Here is a 15,114-nt window from a genome sequence, read left to right on the forward strand (position 1 = left end):
AAAGTGCATGTTTACCTTATCCGAATCTCTTTGTATTAAAGTGTTGCATAATTCTCTTACACGTAAGGTCAGACAAGTGCAATGCTTGATGCTTTCAACTCCATGAGGGCAAAACAACCAAGCGCAAAAAAAACGATTCCAAAACTAGACAAGGGACAAAATTGTCACAAAACCAGGTTTTCATTGTGAAAAAAAATCTGATAAAGGGAGAAAACTCAAACTGAACTTTTGAAATGACCAAAAAAATTAACCCCCTTTGTAAGTTTTTTTTTTTTTTTAATCTATTTTTAGTCGTGGCGACCTTGACATTGGAGATATTGACGTGATTCTTTCGTGGGACACACCGTCCCATGATGGTGAACAAATGTGCCAAATGATTTTAAAATCTCACAATGAATGACATAGTTATGGCCAGGACAAGCTCATTTATGGCCATTTTTGACCTTTGAACTCAAAGTGTGACCTTGACCTTGGAGATATCGACGTAATTATTTCGCGCGACACACCGTCCAATGATGGTGAACAAATGTGCCAAATGATTTTAAAAACTGACGATGAACGACATAGTTATGGCTCGGACAAGCTCATTTATGGCCATTTTTGACCTTTGAACTCAAAGTGTGACCTTGACCTTGGAGATATCGACGTAATTATTTCGCGCGACACACCGTCCAATGATGGTGAACAAATGTGCCAAATGATTTTAAAATCTGACAATGAACGACATAGTTATGGCCCGGACAAGCTTATTCCGCCAGCCCGCCAGCCCGCCAGCCAGCCAGCCAGCCCGCCCGCATTCGCCAATCTAATAACCAGTTTTTTCCTTCGGAAAACCTGGTTAAAAACATACATCAGTTTACCTCAATCAGTTTTTTTGGGGCCTCACTTCTGTCTTTGTAGAAGTGCAAAGGCTTGGCAAGCATAGGAAGGTCCATTGTTACAGGATCTGGCATGTAACAAATACAGATATTCAAGGGTCAGGGCTTTTTCTTGTCATTTTTTGAAAAATTGCAATTTCAAAATTGAGATTTTTTTTTGCGCAAAAAAATACTGATTTTGGAAAAACAAATTATTTATCTCTTTATAATAATTTGAATAAGGCCATCCTAAAACAAGAGGGCCAAGATGGCCCTAGTTCGGTCACCTGAGAAAGGTCGGTTCATTCAATCTTTACCAAACGTTAAACTTGACCTAGATATTGTCCAGACAAACATCCTGGTCAAGTTTCATTATTGAACTAAAACTCTGGCATATGGAGTGTTTTTGTTTTTGTAAGATTTCCTGGTGACCTATATTTTGAGTTGACCCCCCCCCCCCTTACCAAACATCAAACTTTGCTTACAAAAACAAATATTATGACCAAGATTTATAGAATCTGAAACAAAATTGTGACCTCTAGAGTGTTTAAAAGGATTTTGTATAATATAATGAAAATTTGGACAATCTAAGAGCAATAATTATGGCATGAATTATGTGATATATATGATGATTGAGCAAAAAATGTGATTTCTAGAGTGTTCACAAGCTTTTTTTACTATATAAATATAAGAAAACTGCCCCCCCCCCCCCCCGGCAACCATGTTATTCAACTGACCGGAACCATTTTCGAACTCAACTCTCATATCAAGGAAACAAATGTTTGACCAAATTTCATGAAAATTAGGTCAAAAATGTGACTTCTAGAGTGTTCACATGTTTTCACTATATACATATAGAGAAAAATGCCCCGCCCACTGGCAGCCATGTTTTTTCACCGATCTGGACCATTTTCTAACTCATCCGAGATATCGATAAAACCAATGTTTTGACCAACTTTCATGATGATTGGGCAAAAATTGTGACTTCTAGAGTGTTAACAAGGTTTCTCTATAGCCAAATAAGGAAAACTGACGCCCACTAGCGGCAATGTTTTTCAACAAACCGGAACCACTTTTGAACTCAACCAACATATCATTAAGACAAACATTTTGACAAAGTTACATGAAGATTGGACATGAAATGTGACTTCTACAGTGTTTACAAGTTTTTTTGTTTTTCTTGGCCTAGTGACCAAGTTTTTGACCCGGCACAACCCAGTTTTGAACTCGACTGAGATTTCATTGGGACAAAGCTTCTGACAAAGTTTCATAAAGATCGGACAATAAATGCTGCCTCTAGAGTGTTTACAAACCAAATGTGGATGACGGACGGACAGACAACAGACAAAGACCGGTCACAAAAGCTCACCAGAGCAATCAGGTGAGCTAAAAATTGTTTGTTTGGCATAACCCGACCCAGGTAAATTTGGGTGGGTAGGTAGGTAGGGATTTTATTATTTTTTTAGTATTTTTTTTTCTGACATTGAACTCCGACATATACCAAACTGAAAGGTAATTATCAAATAAAGCTCCAAGTCTTCTGCCTCATGAAATGATATTGATAAAGATTTTTCTGCACCGTCCGTATCACCGCACCTGTATTTGTAAGTCTAATTTTTGTATAAAGAACATCGAAAGTATAATATAATCGACAAAAAATACTTTATCTGAAAACGAGAGTCCAAAAAATTGTACGCATTTTGCACATGAAATAAAATGTGCATATCGTTTGACTACAGAAAATGAAAACAAGTAACCTAGCAAATACTAATTAATATACTATTTGGTTGTCATATTACTTTACAATAGCATAGTTTGTGAGTAAAAAAACAACAAAGTAATTATAACATTTTAATTTCAATCTAGAACAGAAAGGTGTAACATCTTTGACATGTAACTAATTATTTAATTATCATCCTTTAATTCAGATCGATAGATGGTAGAAAGTTGTAAAGTGATCAGCTTAAAAATAATTTATTGAGTGTTACGCGTCATTTCATTTGCTTATTTTTTATACGACTTTTGCCATTGGCTGTTATATTGCAGGCAGACGACAATATCAACTGTGTATTCCATTATCTGCGCATGAATGACCCAATATTACCCGATAGCGAACTCAATGTTGATTGGCCAGCTACCATTTGCGCTTCAAAACGTTCATGGAAACAAAGAGAAAAATAGTTTTTAAAAAAACAATCCGGATTAAAATGGCGGATGTTTCCAATGAAATTTAACAAGATTTTAGCATATTCACCAATTATATTTTTCTTGAGCCAAATATCGCTATATTTTTGCAAATGGCGAATGACAGCGCGAGCTCTGTAATAGTGAGCATTAATTCCAATAATAACACGTTTGCAATGCTCACGCTGTCGTTCGCCATTTGAGTTTTGCGAAAATATTAAGAATTTGGCTCAAGAAAAATCTTAATTGCGAAAATGAGAAAATCTAGTAAAATTTCGTTGAAAACATCCGCCATTTTAATCTGGACTGGTTTTCTATATTTGTCTCTTTGTTTCAATGAAAGTGTTCGCAATTCGAACAGTTAACGAAACCCGGTCTGTACCCAATTAGACATCGCTTGACCTTATGAATATTGAAGTGCACATGGTAGCTGGCCAATCAACATTGAGCTCGCTTACACATGACATGACAGTGTCGAATGAAACGTGAGAACGGGTGGAGCTATCGGATAATATTGGGTCATTCATGCGCAGATGTTGTATAATTTGAATACACATTTAATATCGCAGTCTGCCTTCAAAATAGCGGCCGGTCGCAAAGTCGTTTAAAGAGATAAACAAATAAAACAAAAACGTGACAATACCCGTCAATAAATATTTCTAAGCTGACCACTTTTTATCTTTCTATCGAATATTTACTGATCTGAATTAAAGAGTGATAATTAAATAATTAGTTATATGGCGATTTGATTACACATCTCTACCAATTACCGATTTAAATTGAACGGTGATAATTAAAATATTTGTTTTTTACTCCCAAACATCCTGAACGACAACAGCGTATTTTAATTAAAGAGATACGAGAAAAACAAGAGCAGTTTAATTGTATTTAAAGTCTAATTAATCGCATATGCATATGTCAAATAACTAGGCGACTCAAATAAATACTGGTATGCGTTTTGTTCATTGCTATTCTAGATATCATTGTGAGAGCATTCAATTAAATGATGCAAATAACCGGAAAGGATAAAAAGCGGAAAGGAAAAAATTAGCAGAAAGAATTTTTGGTGAGCACAAAAAATTATTTTTGGAAAGTGAAAAAAAAAAATTCAGTTGGGCCGATTGTAGTGGATCGGTCGGGTTATGCCAAACAAAAGAATTTTTAAGGATGGCCTTATAAGAACAAATTCATAAATTATAGTTATATACTTTGTTAGATGTAACTGAACTAAACTTGAGATACAATAATCATTAGACACTTATTTGGAATTATTTTTATTTTCATATTGTGCATAACTTTAACCATTTTACTTTTGGTAATGGGTCCGTTTAACGAACCCGTAGATATGGCTGAAAAAGCCTTAGGGTATCTTATGATATAAAAGTATCATTACTATTTAAAATCAACGAAAATTTCGTACAATTGTTCGTAAAATAAACTTGACCAATTAAAAATCAGTGTTCCTTATGGCAATTGCCGAAATTTCAACGTCAGATGTGGTCTGGTAAAATAGATGTTTGTAGATACAAAATGCTCGTTTTTATTATTGTTTTGCATATCTATTCATATGGCACATGAACACTAAAATAGTGTTCGAGTGTCATATGAATAGATATATTCGCGGGAATTAATTGTGGCCACAAATAAATAAAAACGAGCATTTTGTATCTACAAAAATCTATGTAATCATTCCACGTCTAGCGTTGAAATTTTGGCTATTGCTATAAGGAACACTGATTGTTAAGGCGTTAACTTTATTTTACTAAATACTTAACGAAATGTACATTGATTTGAGCGTTATAGAGACTTTAAAGAAACATGTATAAATATATCGTCAATATCACAGAAACTTTTTTTATGGCAAGTAACTCTAGGTATTCTATCACATATATTTTTTTTCACTATCAATTTCACCTAGCAGTTCTCTTAAGCCAATTTCTGGTACAATGTATCATTTCAGGCCCAATGTTAACTGGGATTAATTACACAGTTTTAATATGTTTTAACCATACATGCCATATTTTTTCATGCCAATTCCGGGACATTGAGTTAAATTGTCCGGGACTTTTGCCGATTTTCCGGGACATGTATAAAATGTAGCGATATTTATAGACATATGCATTTTTGGTACTTTTATTTGTTTCGCATCGTTAATTGCAAAAGTTCGAAAGCCGATTCGAAATACACTTGATCTATTAACGTCAAATTAAACATTACTACTTCCGATACAAGCCACGTGTTTTCAGTTTAAGCGTTCTAAATATAGATGGTGACGTCATTGCTTAATTGTTATTAAGACCGGTGTGTAACGCGTAGTTGTTGATACGCCTTTATTCATCTATAACATTTATATAATAAAAAGGATGACGTTTGTATATGCTTATTTTTTTACTCAACTTCTTTGTCGGTTAAACGTGCGAACATAAACTGCTTTTAATTTTTTACTCAGCTATGTTGAACTTCAGATGTGTGAACAACTATCCTTTGCCCTTACGCAGCGGGAAATAATGACGTAGTAGATTAAAGTCAATTAACAACCACATTAAACAATGCCGCCTTTTCGGTTTGACCGCGAACGTGAGACAATTGATATGATAACAATACCCCTGTTAATTGATCGATTTTGACACGTAGCGTAGTCTGCCTATTCGGGTAGGCATTGTCATGGAGACGCTGCAGATATGCACAGATTCAAGGTGCAGTTAAGCCTAAGATAAGGTACATGTATACATGTATATGGATTTTGTAAATTCCGGGACATTTGACAGATTTCCGGGACAGCGGGACAAGTTAGTTCTTCATTTCCGGGACTGTCCCGGACAATCCGGGACGTATGGCATGTATGTTTTAACTGAAAAACTGTCGAACTGATTTCACCATAAATATTTGTCAAACAATACCAAAATCTATAATAACAAACATACTTAAAGGAGTACCCGGTACATGGTAAAGAGATTAAATGTAATTTTTCAACTGTAACCATTGCTGACTAAAATATCAAATGCTTACCAAACAAAGAAACATCATATTTTCCCTTTTTGTTTAACTCATTTTGGACAAACTTGGCCACTCGTTCACCCAATCTTCCTTCGCGAGTAGAGCCAAGGAAAATTACAAGCTTCAGCTTCTTGGATGCCATATTATCTGGAATAAAAGATGAACCCTTAACAGTTGATAATAATCATGCAGTGAGTTTATTTTATTATCATAAAATAACTTATTTACAAATTAATATAGTGTCAGTAATGAAATCCGCCGCTTTGAAAAAAATGTAGCCACTTTGAAAATTTGTCGCAACTTGCGACAATGGCGATCAGCAGCGAAACCCCTGAAATAAGGTACCAGTATCAACTTAGAGCTCAAGCTAGGTCATAACATTTATTTATTTGTTTAATATATTCAGCTACAAGGTCCCACCATGCCCTGTTTGTATCTTATTTAAAACAAGAGCACTGCATAACGGGTGCCAACACCGGGCTGCGGGTGCAGTTTTGTAATAAATGAAAGCTTGTCAGATTTTTTTATTTTTTTAGAGGTCACAGTGACCATGACCTTTGACCTAGTGACCCCAAAATGGATGTGGCATGTAGAACTCATTAAGGTGCATCTACATATGAAGTTTCAAAGTTGTTGGTTGAAGCACTTTGATTTTAGAGCAAAATGTCAAGGTTTTAGCATGACACTGACGGCGGACATCAGACAGCGAACGGTGGGCGACGAGCTGGCTACAAAAAATACCTTGGTTTTTCTCCGAAAACAGTCGAGCTAAAAATCAGCTTATTTTTTACAGTAAAACTAGATTTAATTTATGAAACAATGTTTTAAATAAAAATATATATATTATGAAATATAATATATACAAATGCTATATTGAAAATATAGGCAGTGCTTTTTTTCATTCAAAATCGGGTCCATTTATCTGACCCATTCCCAATGGAAACAAGAGATGTGTTTGTCATAAACACAATGCCCCCTAATGCCCCGCTTTCTTTTTTTTTTTTTGACCTTGAAGGATGACATTGATCTTGACCTTTCACCACTCAAAATTTGCAGCTACATGAGATACACATGCATGCCAAATATCAAGTTGATATCTTTAATATTGCAAAAGTTATGACCAAGGTTAAAGTTTTGGGACAGACACACACATACAATGACAGACAGACAGGCCAAAAACAATATAACCCCGATCATTCGATCCAGGGGCATTAAAAAGCCTTCACCAGGCAGTTGCAACTCTCAGCAACCTGAAGGGTCAGTAGCTAGGAGTTGGACAATAGCAACTACCCTGTGACCTTGCCCATCAAGTGAGCAACATGGTTGATTTTCAGTAAATATTGTCTTTTTAATATAATTGATGCCAGTTAATTTTCACTACAATCATGCAAGATATAGCAGGGCTCGACATTAACTTTTGGAGCCACCAGTCGGACAAGTAGACCAAAACTTCACTTGTCCTGACCAGAAAGCAACTTGTCCTGACCATTATATCTTATTTAGCTCAGTTCTTTGCAAAATAATTAAATAATACAAAAAGCTCAAATCATAAAGACTTAAATCATTCAAAATATATGTTAACATAATTTTAGGCAATTTCAATACAAAAAAAACTGACTAGATAACAGGAAAACTGGATATTATTGATTTTTTAAACATTATACAAAGCCAAAATAACTGACAAAAACTTGTGTTTTGCCACCATAGTACTTTAATTGTCTAAAAGATCAACGTGTACCGGTGTCGTAAAATGCATATTCATTACAAGGGAGAATAATCTTGTTATCTTGGCAAAGAAAAATGTTAAGGGAAGCTTCCCTTGTAAACAGTACGGTGTAGTATCCCATCGAACTATCGGAATATCTCGTGCTTTGTCATTTAAACGTAAACAAAATATATATTTTAAAAAAAGGGTGGTTACTCCACAGAAATAACAGATTTAAAGGCATTTGTTCTAAGTAATTAAATTATAACGACCACTTGCAGCGTTTTTTTATGGCAATTTTGGGGCCGATATTTGGCCCCATTCCCCTATAAAAAGAGTATATATTTTTCCCCCATTTTGCAAAAAAAATCCCCTCCAGAAGTTAAAAAAAAAAAAAATCTTTTAGAAAGAACTGTCTCATAATCATGATAAATATATCTCAAATTTATTTCATAACAACTAAAAAAGTATATAGCTATAATTTATATTATTTTGAATAATTATAAAGAGTTGTATTAAATAGTTTTTCCCAAATCATTGGACTTTTCACATTAATTGCATTTTTCTCCCAAAAATGGCAAAGAAAAGGCCTGATGTATCTATATTGTGTCAATATTTGTTGATAAAATCATTCCAATTTGGTCCATTTTATTGATAAAAAATGCTCAAATTTGCCATTTTATCCATTTGAAAGATCCCAATTAGACTCAAAATGGCTAAGAAAACTGAAACAGTGCATGAAGGCTGAACTGTCTGAAAACTAAATGTTGAAAAAATCATTGATCATAAGGGATTTCAATAGATTTTAAAAACCAGGAGTCAATGACCCCTGGACTGAAATTTTGAGGAGTCAAATTGAAAAATGCCGGGGTCAATTTCGAAGTGCGTTTATTGTGTTTTTGTCTGTATTATTCATGATTTTTTTATAAACATATGCTCTAAGAGTAACACAATATCTTAAAAAGTTATACTGCTTTATTAAATAACAATACCATGATACATAACACAACATTTTTTAATGGTACACAAAGATAATGACAAAACATAAATAATTTGTGCGAACAATATCCACATTAAGTTTTTCATTTCACAACTTTTATTATTTCTATCACTATAATATGATTATTTGTAAAAACAATAAATGCTCATTAAAATCTTCTTCATCATAACACATTTAAAGGGATCTTTTCACGCTTTGGTAAATTGACAAAATTGAAAAAAGTTGTTTCAGATTCGTAAGTTTTCGTTTTAGTTATGATATTTGTGAGGAAACAGTAATACTGAACATTAACCATGCTCTAATATAGCCATTATAGGCATCTTTTGACGATTTTAAAACCTAAAAATTATAAAGCGTTGCAACGCGAAACGATTGAATAATTTGGAGAGTTCTGTTTTTGTCGTTAAATTTTGTGAAACTACGAAGATTGCTTATATAAGGTATAAAATACGTCAAGTATGTGTATTCGGCGGAATAGCTCAGTAGGCTAAAGCGTTTTTACTTCAGGACTCTGGCAGGACTCCAGGGGTCACTGGTTCGAAACCTGCTCCGGGCAAAGTTCTTTTCCTTTTTTAAATATTTTTCTTGATTTTTTACTGGAGCTTTTACGATCCAATGTTTACACTTATCAATATAAAGCATTTAATGAATAAGTTAAAAAAAATGCCAAAATCTGTGAAAAGGCCCCTTTAAGTCTTTTAACACATTTAAGTAATTTAAGATAGGTAGCACCTTTTCATCACATATTTATCGTCATTATATTATCATCATCCCTATGATAGCTTTTGTAACAAAACACAATCTAAATGCATGGAACATCTAGTATATCTATTACTGTTTATCCGAATACTATACATGTCCGAAATATGTACACTTAAGAATGCCTTACCTGTAGTAGTTTAAATTTAATAATCCAAATTTTCATTCTTGTTTTCTGGTTTAACAAACCTTATCAAATGTTTGTTAAATCCAGTTAATGCTTTCCCCATTATTGAATCACCATTACTTGTAATTTGGATTGCCAGCTTTGAATTAAATGCGGGTTATAATTTAATTTACAATATGTCAGCGATTTACAATGTCGAAAGTCATGACATAGAAATTTAATTCTACTTGGATAATTTATATATAATTGAAGTAATATGTTTTCTCAATGTTTATGTGTAGTATTATTACTTGTTAGTATCAAAGAATTAACCGGTATTCCAGTTTATATAAGATATATGGGTGTTACTCGTATATATCGGTAGATTAACAAACTGACAAAACTCGCTGGACTGAATAGTGGATCTACGTAATTAATAGACCTTTGATCAATTTTGTTTTTTCTTTATTTTTGCCGACTTTCTTTAACCTTGCCGTCTGCAAAGTCTGCAAAAAACTCTGCAATTATCGCATGGTCAATCAATTATCACGTAATCACGGCTGCTTATTACCCAGTTAGTGCGCACGCACTATTTAGACGGTGACATGTGTATTGGAAGAGATGAGAAAAGATAAACAACGCCCGGGGTATTCTCTCGATTATAGACCGAGTTTCAAATTCTGATACATTAATTTCAATGAGAAGCACAGCGGGATTTATTACCATATTACTCGATATGTTAACTGACTGACGCACGGGTCTAATTTTAGATGTGTCAAAATGACGCACAGCAGAAAAAAGGGTTGCGTCAAAAACGAGTCATTTTTAATTTGCTCGCGTCAAAACGCAGGATTCTGCGTCTATTGAAATCCCTGGATCATATATTTTAATTTTAAGAAAAAGGACAAAGACATTCAGCTGTGAATATTATATTCATTATTTCATACAAACATGTGAATTAATATAATAAATATCATTACATATAAACAAGTGAATTTTTAATTTTCCCCTTTTCCTAAAAACGACGCATTTTTTCCCCTTTGGACGGGCCCCGCCACCATTCCCCTATAAGTGAAAAAAAACACTGACTTGTCCCGTTGGACTAGCAAATTCTTTATTAACTTGTCCAGACGAACACTTTGGTTGTCCCGGACAGTCGGACTTCCTTTAATATCGAGCCCTGTATAGTTTTTTGCAGGACAAGAACATACACTTTTCCATCTATAGTTGCAATAATTCAACACTCAGATTTATAACCCAAAGGCTTGCTGAGAGTTGCAATGCGCCATCTATTGTCCAAAGGTGCAACATTTGATCATCACTGCAAAGACTAAGGAATATTGATACTGCAAAAAACTTATCAACATTTAACTGTCTAAAGCAAAAACTTATGCAAATGTTACCATTAAAGCATTATATAATTTCTTTTTATGTACTTTGTTATTCTTTTGTACACCAAATTGAAAAACTGTTGTAATGTCGCGGACTTAAAGTGTAGCTATCGGTCAGATCGCCGTACACCAATCTTTTGCATATGGAGTAAGTTTATATGGACTACATCTACAAGGTTCTAGACTTATGAGTCCACTCTGGCCTTGACCTCTAAGACTTCAAAGTAATTAGCCGGACACAGAAAGTCCCATATATACAATTACACATCATACATGCAGTTGACAAACCCATGGGCAATGTTAAGACTATTTGCCATACCGTTATTATCAAGCAACATGCATAAAAACACATCTCTATAAGCCTAAGGCTTTCGACGCAATCGAGCTAAAATAAATAGGTTTAAACTTAAACTAAACACATCTCTGACATTTAATAATGATAATGTGGCTCTTACCTTTGTAAGCTCTGTACATCTACTAACAATACGCTATAGGCCAGCATTAACCGTCAATCACTTAATTGATGTAACAGATATATGCCAAGTGGGTTTCTCAGAGCAGAAGTCGGAACATGACAATAAAAGGCATCCACAACATTAAAAGAAGAGCAAATTTTAGAACATGAGTTCTACATACCTATGCAAGCGAAAAAATCTATATTCTTAATGAGTATTACATAACAAGGGAGGTAACAATTGTTTTTAACTCAACAAGGGAGGAAACAAATCATGCGAATTCCAATGGTTACACTCCAATCTACACTGTGGGTTTTACTGTCCATTAACTCCGTAATGTATGTATTCTTTTTATTTCCCGATATACACAGCTTTTAACTTGTGTTGTTGGTCGATGGCATTCATGAACGTTGAATTGATACCATCGAGAAAGTAAATATTTTTAAATATATATTTTAACCTAAGGAAATCGATAAGCTCATGCCTTCATGCCTTTAAAACGGTAACCCAGTGATCATTGTTAATATCGGTTTACAGTCAAAACGGCCCCAGTCAAAACGGCCCCACTTTGGTCAAAACGGCCCCAAAGACAGTTATACTATAATTATAGTATATTTACAAATAGTCTAATTTCTCAAAGATACATAATTTATTGTCATAATTAACTTACGCTCATTCTCGCCGGCAAACAAATTATTTTCAATTAAGAACCGACGCAATCAGTTATTTGTGAGATATTAAACAATTAAGAATTATTATATAATAAGGCATAATCAATATTTGTATGATAAGTTTGTATGTACGTAAAATAAACTAAATCCTTTAAAGTTGTAATTGCAGACTTAACTAAGAAAATAACAGAAGTAGATTTCATATATATTTTTTCTTCTTATTTTCGATTTCGTTTGACTATCTGTGGGGCCGTTTTGACTAAATGTGGGGCCGTTTTGACTAAATGTGGGGCCGTTTTGACCAAATGTGGGGCCGTTTTGACCAATTTAAAAACTGTTTGTGGTGCCGTTTTGACCAAAGTGGTGCCGTTTTGACCAAATTTGGGGCCGTTTTGACCAATTTTTCGGTCATTTTGACTAGGGGCCGTTTTGACTGGGGCCGTTTTGACTAGCTCCCGTTAATATCCATTTCTCAATGTCGATAGTGATAGGCCATTCTCCTAGCAGAGTTGTCCTTCGTTTCTCACCATATTTATGTGAATGCAATGCACCGCAGTGTAAGAGAATGGTGATATGCATCAAAACGTGGAATAAAGTATAATACAAATATTCATTAATACATACCGCATAGCAATATCCATTTAAGTAATTGTAAACTACCCTCTTATTAAAATATATTATATTTTTGTATAGTAATTCTGATAAGGTTACAGTAAGTTGACTATTTGAATTGAAACGTTTACGCTATTTACGTTAAAATATTAAGAGGTTCAAAGGCTTAACAGTATGAAGGATAATATTCGTTAAGTTTGAATATTGAGTAATGTATAAAATGTTTGCGTCTAAAGTTTTCTATATTATTGTAATCGAGTTAAACGTTTTGATAGGTTTTTTCTTCGCTTTAAAGTTTATGAGCATTATTTTATTTGAGTTTGCAGTTTTGATATGTTATTTGCTTATCGATTGAAGATTTGGTATATTATGTGTTTTCTTTCAAAGTTAAATGAGTAATTTTCTTTACGTTTAACCCATTCATGCCTAGTGGACTCTCCCATCCTTCTAAATTGGATCAATTTATTTCCCAAATTAGGGATGTCTAGTATATTTACTTCTATATTTAGAATATTTCTTACAAAAATTCCTTTGAGCATCATGCGGCGTCTCAAATGGGTCTACGCTGTTTGCCAATGCCTTTTTTCTAGAGGCTAGGCATAAATGGGTTAAAGTTTTGATAAAAGATTTTTGTTTGCGTTTGAATATTGGTAGACTTTGGAATACACGTTAAACGATTTCATAGATAATTTTTCTCGACACATAATCCGTAAATGTATTTTGATTCCTCATGATTAATTCCGCACATATTATTCATGGTTGCATGTGATCTTATCGAATATGTATGCAAATAACCTGTTTTATTTGCAGATATCTCTGCTACTCGATGCTTTTTCCCAAAACACGAACACATCAGGGGACAGGTTTCGAGGAATCACCGTGTGTAGATATTTTGTTGACGATACAAACGTGGGTTCCTCGATTGATGACCAACCTTTGCTTTCAGCTATGCCCCAATGTGCAGCCTGGAATGTTTAAACACTTTGTGCAGTACTCTTACGTGTGAAGATGATTCCGAAATGTATATTCTCTTTTGGAACGATTGCATGTTGGAATTACATAAACAGTGTGTCAATATCCAAATCATGCAGCTTCGAAGCTACGGGCTTGAGTTGTAGTTTCATATAAAAAATTCTGAAACGAGTTCAGGAATTTTGTTTGCATGAGAACCTTTAGCGATCTTACTAAAATGTTCCGATTTAAGTTTGATAAATAACGGTATTAAATGACAAAATGTTTTTAAATCAGCTAGAAAAAATAATGTGTACTCTAAGTAATTTCAAAACCGGAAAAAATCATGGCGTGACGTCACTTGACGTTTTGACGTCGTTGCAGAACAATAAAGGAATATGGTTGGTAATTCAAACAGAAAGCAGCACATAAAAAGAGCATAACAGGTAACTGCATGATAGTTTTGTAATATATCAGGCGAGGCTAAGAATACAATTAATGGTTAGGCATCTTGGTATCAAATTGTTTCTCCTGTTGAATTTGATTATATTTTAACAAAATGATAACTTAAGATTGATTTCGATTAATATGAACTACCTTTAAACATTGACTGATATAACAACTTCAAGTTGAACGGATATAAAAATAAAATATACATCAAGCAGCGTTATATCAGGCAGATATCAATGTAGCGGTATGATTAACACGCTAACAAAACGATATTACTTATATTTGGTGATTTGTGATAGTTTCAGGTTTTTGTTTTTCCCAACTATCCAGAATGTTTATTATTTTGTACACGATGATTGTATATATCTGGGTATATATATGAAATAAATATGAAATGGAAAATAAATAAAAAGTTACTGATTTGTTTTTAGTTGCTCATTTTTTTATCAGTACCATCCTTTTAACAAATAACTGTTTTGACGATTTTGACCCTTCGTGGAACAGGCGGAGAGTTAAAAAAAGTATTAAAATACAAAACTACCGAACCATGCATTTGATATTTAACGGGTGCATAAAAGCAAACGTATGTGGCTCTTACCTTTATAAGCTCTGTACATCTATTAAAAAATCACTTTAATTCAATAACTGACAGGAACAATATAACACATTGCATGAACATACAAAGATCTATTGACCTTAAGCAAATCAAACTAAATACTAAACATTATATAGTATAGCATTAACCGTCCTACATTTTAACATACGGAACATATACTTGCATACACAATTAAGTGTGTTTTTCGGAACATAAGCCGGAACCCTGACAACATACAGTTCACAAAACTATCAACAAAGTTAACATTTTAGAACATTAGTTCTACATACCTTTGCAGCCAGAAGAATGATGTTGGTTTGTAACTAAGTATGCGAATTAAATTCGTAATAGTCCAAACTACGTTTCAAGGTATATTTACTT

The 15,114-nt window shown here is 33.8% G+C and overlaps 1 protein-coding gene and 1 long non-coding RNA gene across 4 annotated transcripts in view; one reads left to right on the forward strand and one right to left on the reverse strand.

The window, feature by feature from the left end:
• The window catches only part of LOC127850469 (quinone reductase-like), a 28,117-nt gene extending 14,437 nt beyond the window's left edge, over window positions 1–13,680 (reverse strand). Inside the window, exons 1-3 of one of the 3 annotated variants that reach the window (XM_052383538.1) lie at window positions 13,533–13,680; window positions 6,051–6,185; window positions 861–946 (exon numbers count right to left, since the gene is read on the reverse strand). In XM_052383538.1, the coding sequence (XP_052239498.1) occupies window positions 861–946; window positions 6,051–6,185; window positions 13,533–13,590 (279 nt within the window). In that variant the 5' untranslated portion in view covers window positions 13,591–13,680. The other 2 variants (XM_052383541.1, XM_052383539.1) reach the window with 2 other exon arrangements.
• LOC127850477 (uncharacterized) lies at window positions 11,711–14,561 on the forward strand. Its single transcript, XR_008035313.1, has 2 exons — window positions 11,711–11,792; window positions 13,548–14,561. It is a non-coding gene; the product is annotated as an uncharacterized LOC127850477 (long non-coding RNA).
• The last annotated feature ends 553 nt before the right edge of the window (window positions 14,562–15,114 follow it).

The sequence above is a fragment of the Dreissena polymorpha genome, chromosome 11 (assembly GCF_020536995.1).
Source record: "Dreissena polymorpha isolate Duluth1 chromosome 11, UMN_Dpol_1.0, whole genome shotgun sequence".
NCBI classification, from domain to species: domain Eukaryota; kingdom Metazoa; phylum Mollusca; class Bivalvia; order Myida; family Dreissenidae; genus Dreissena; species Dreissena polymorpha.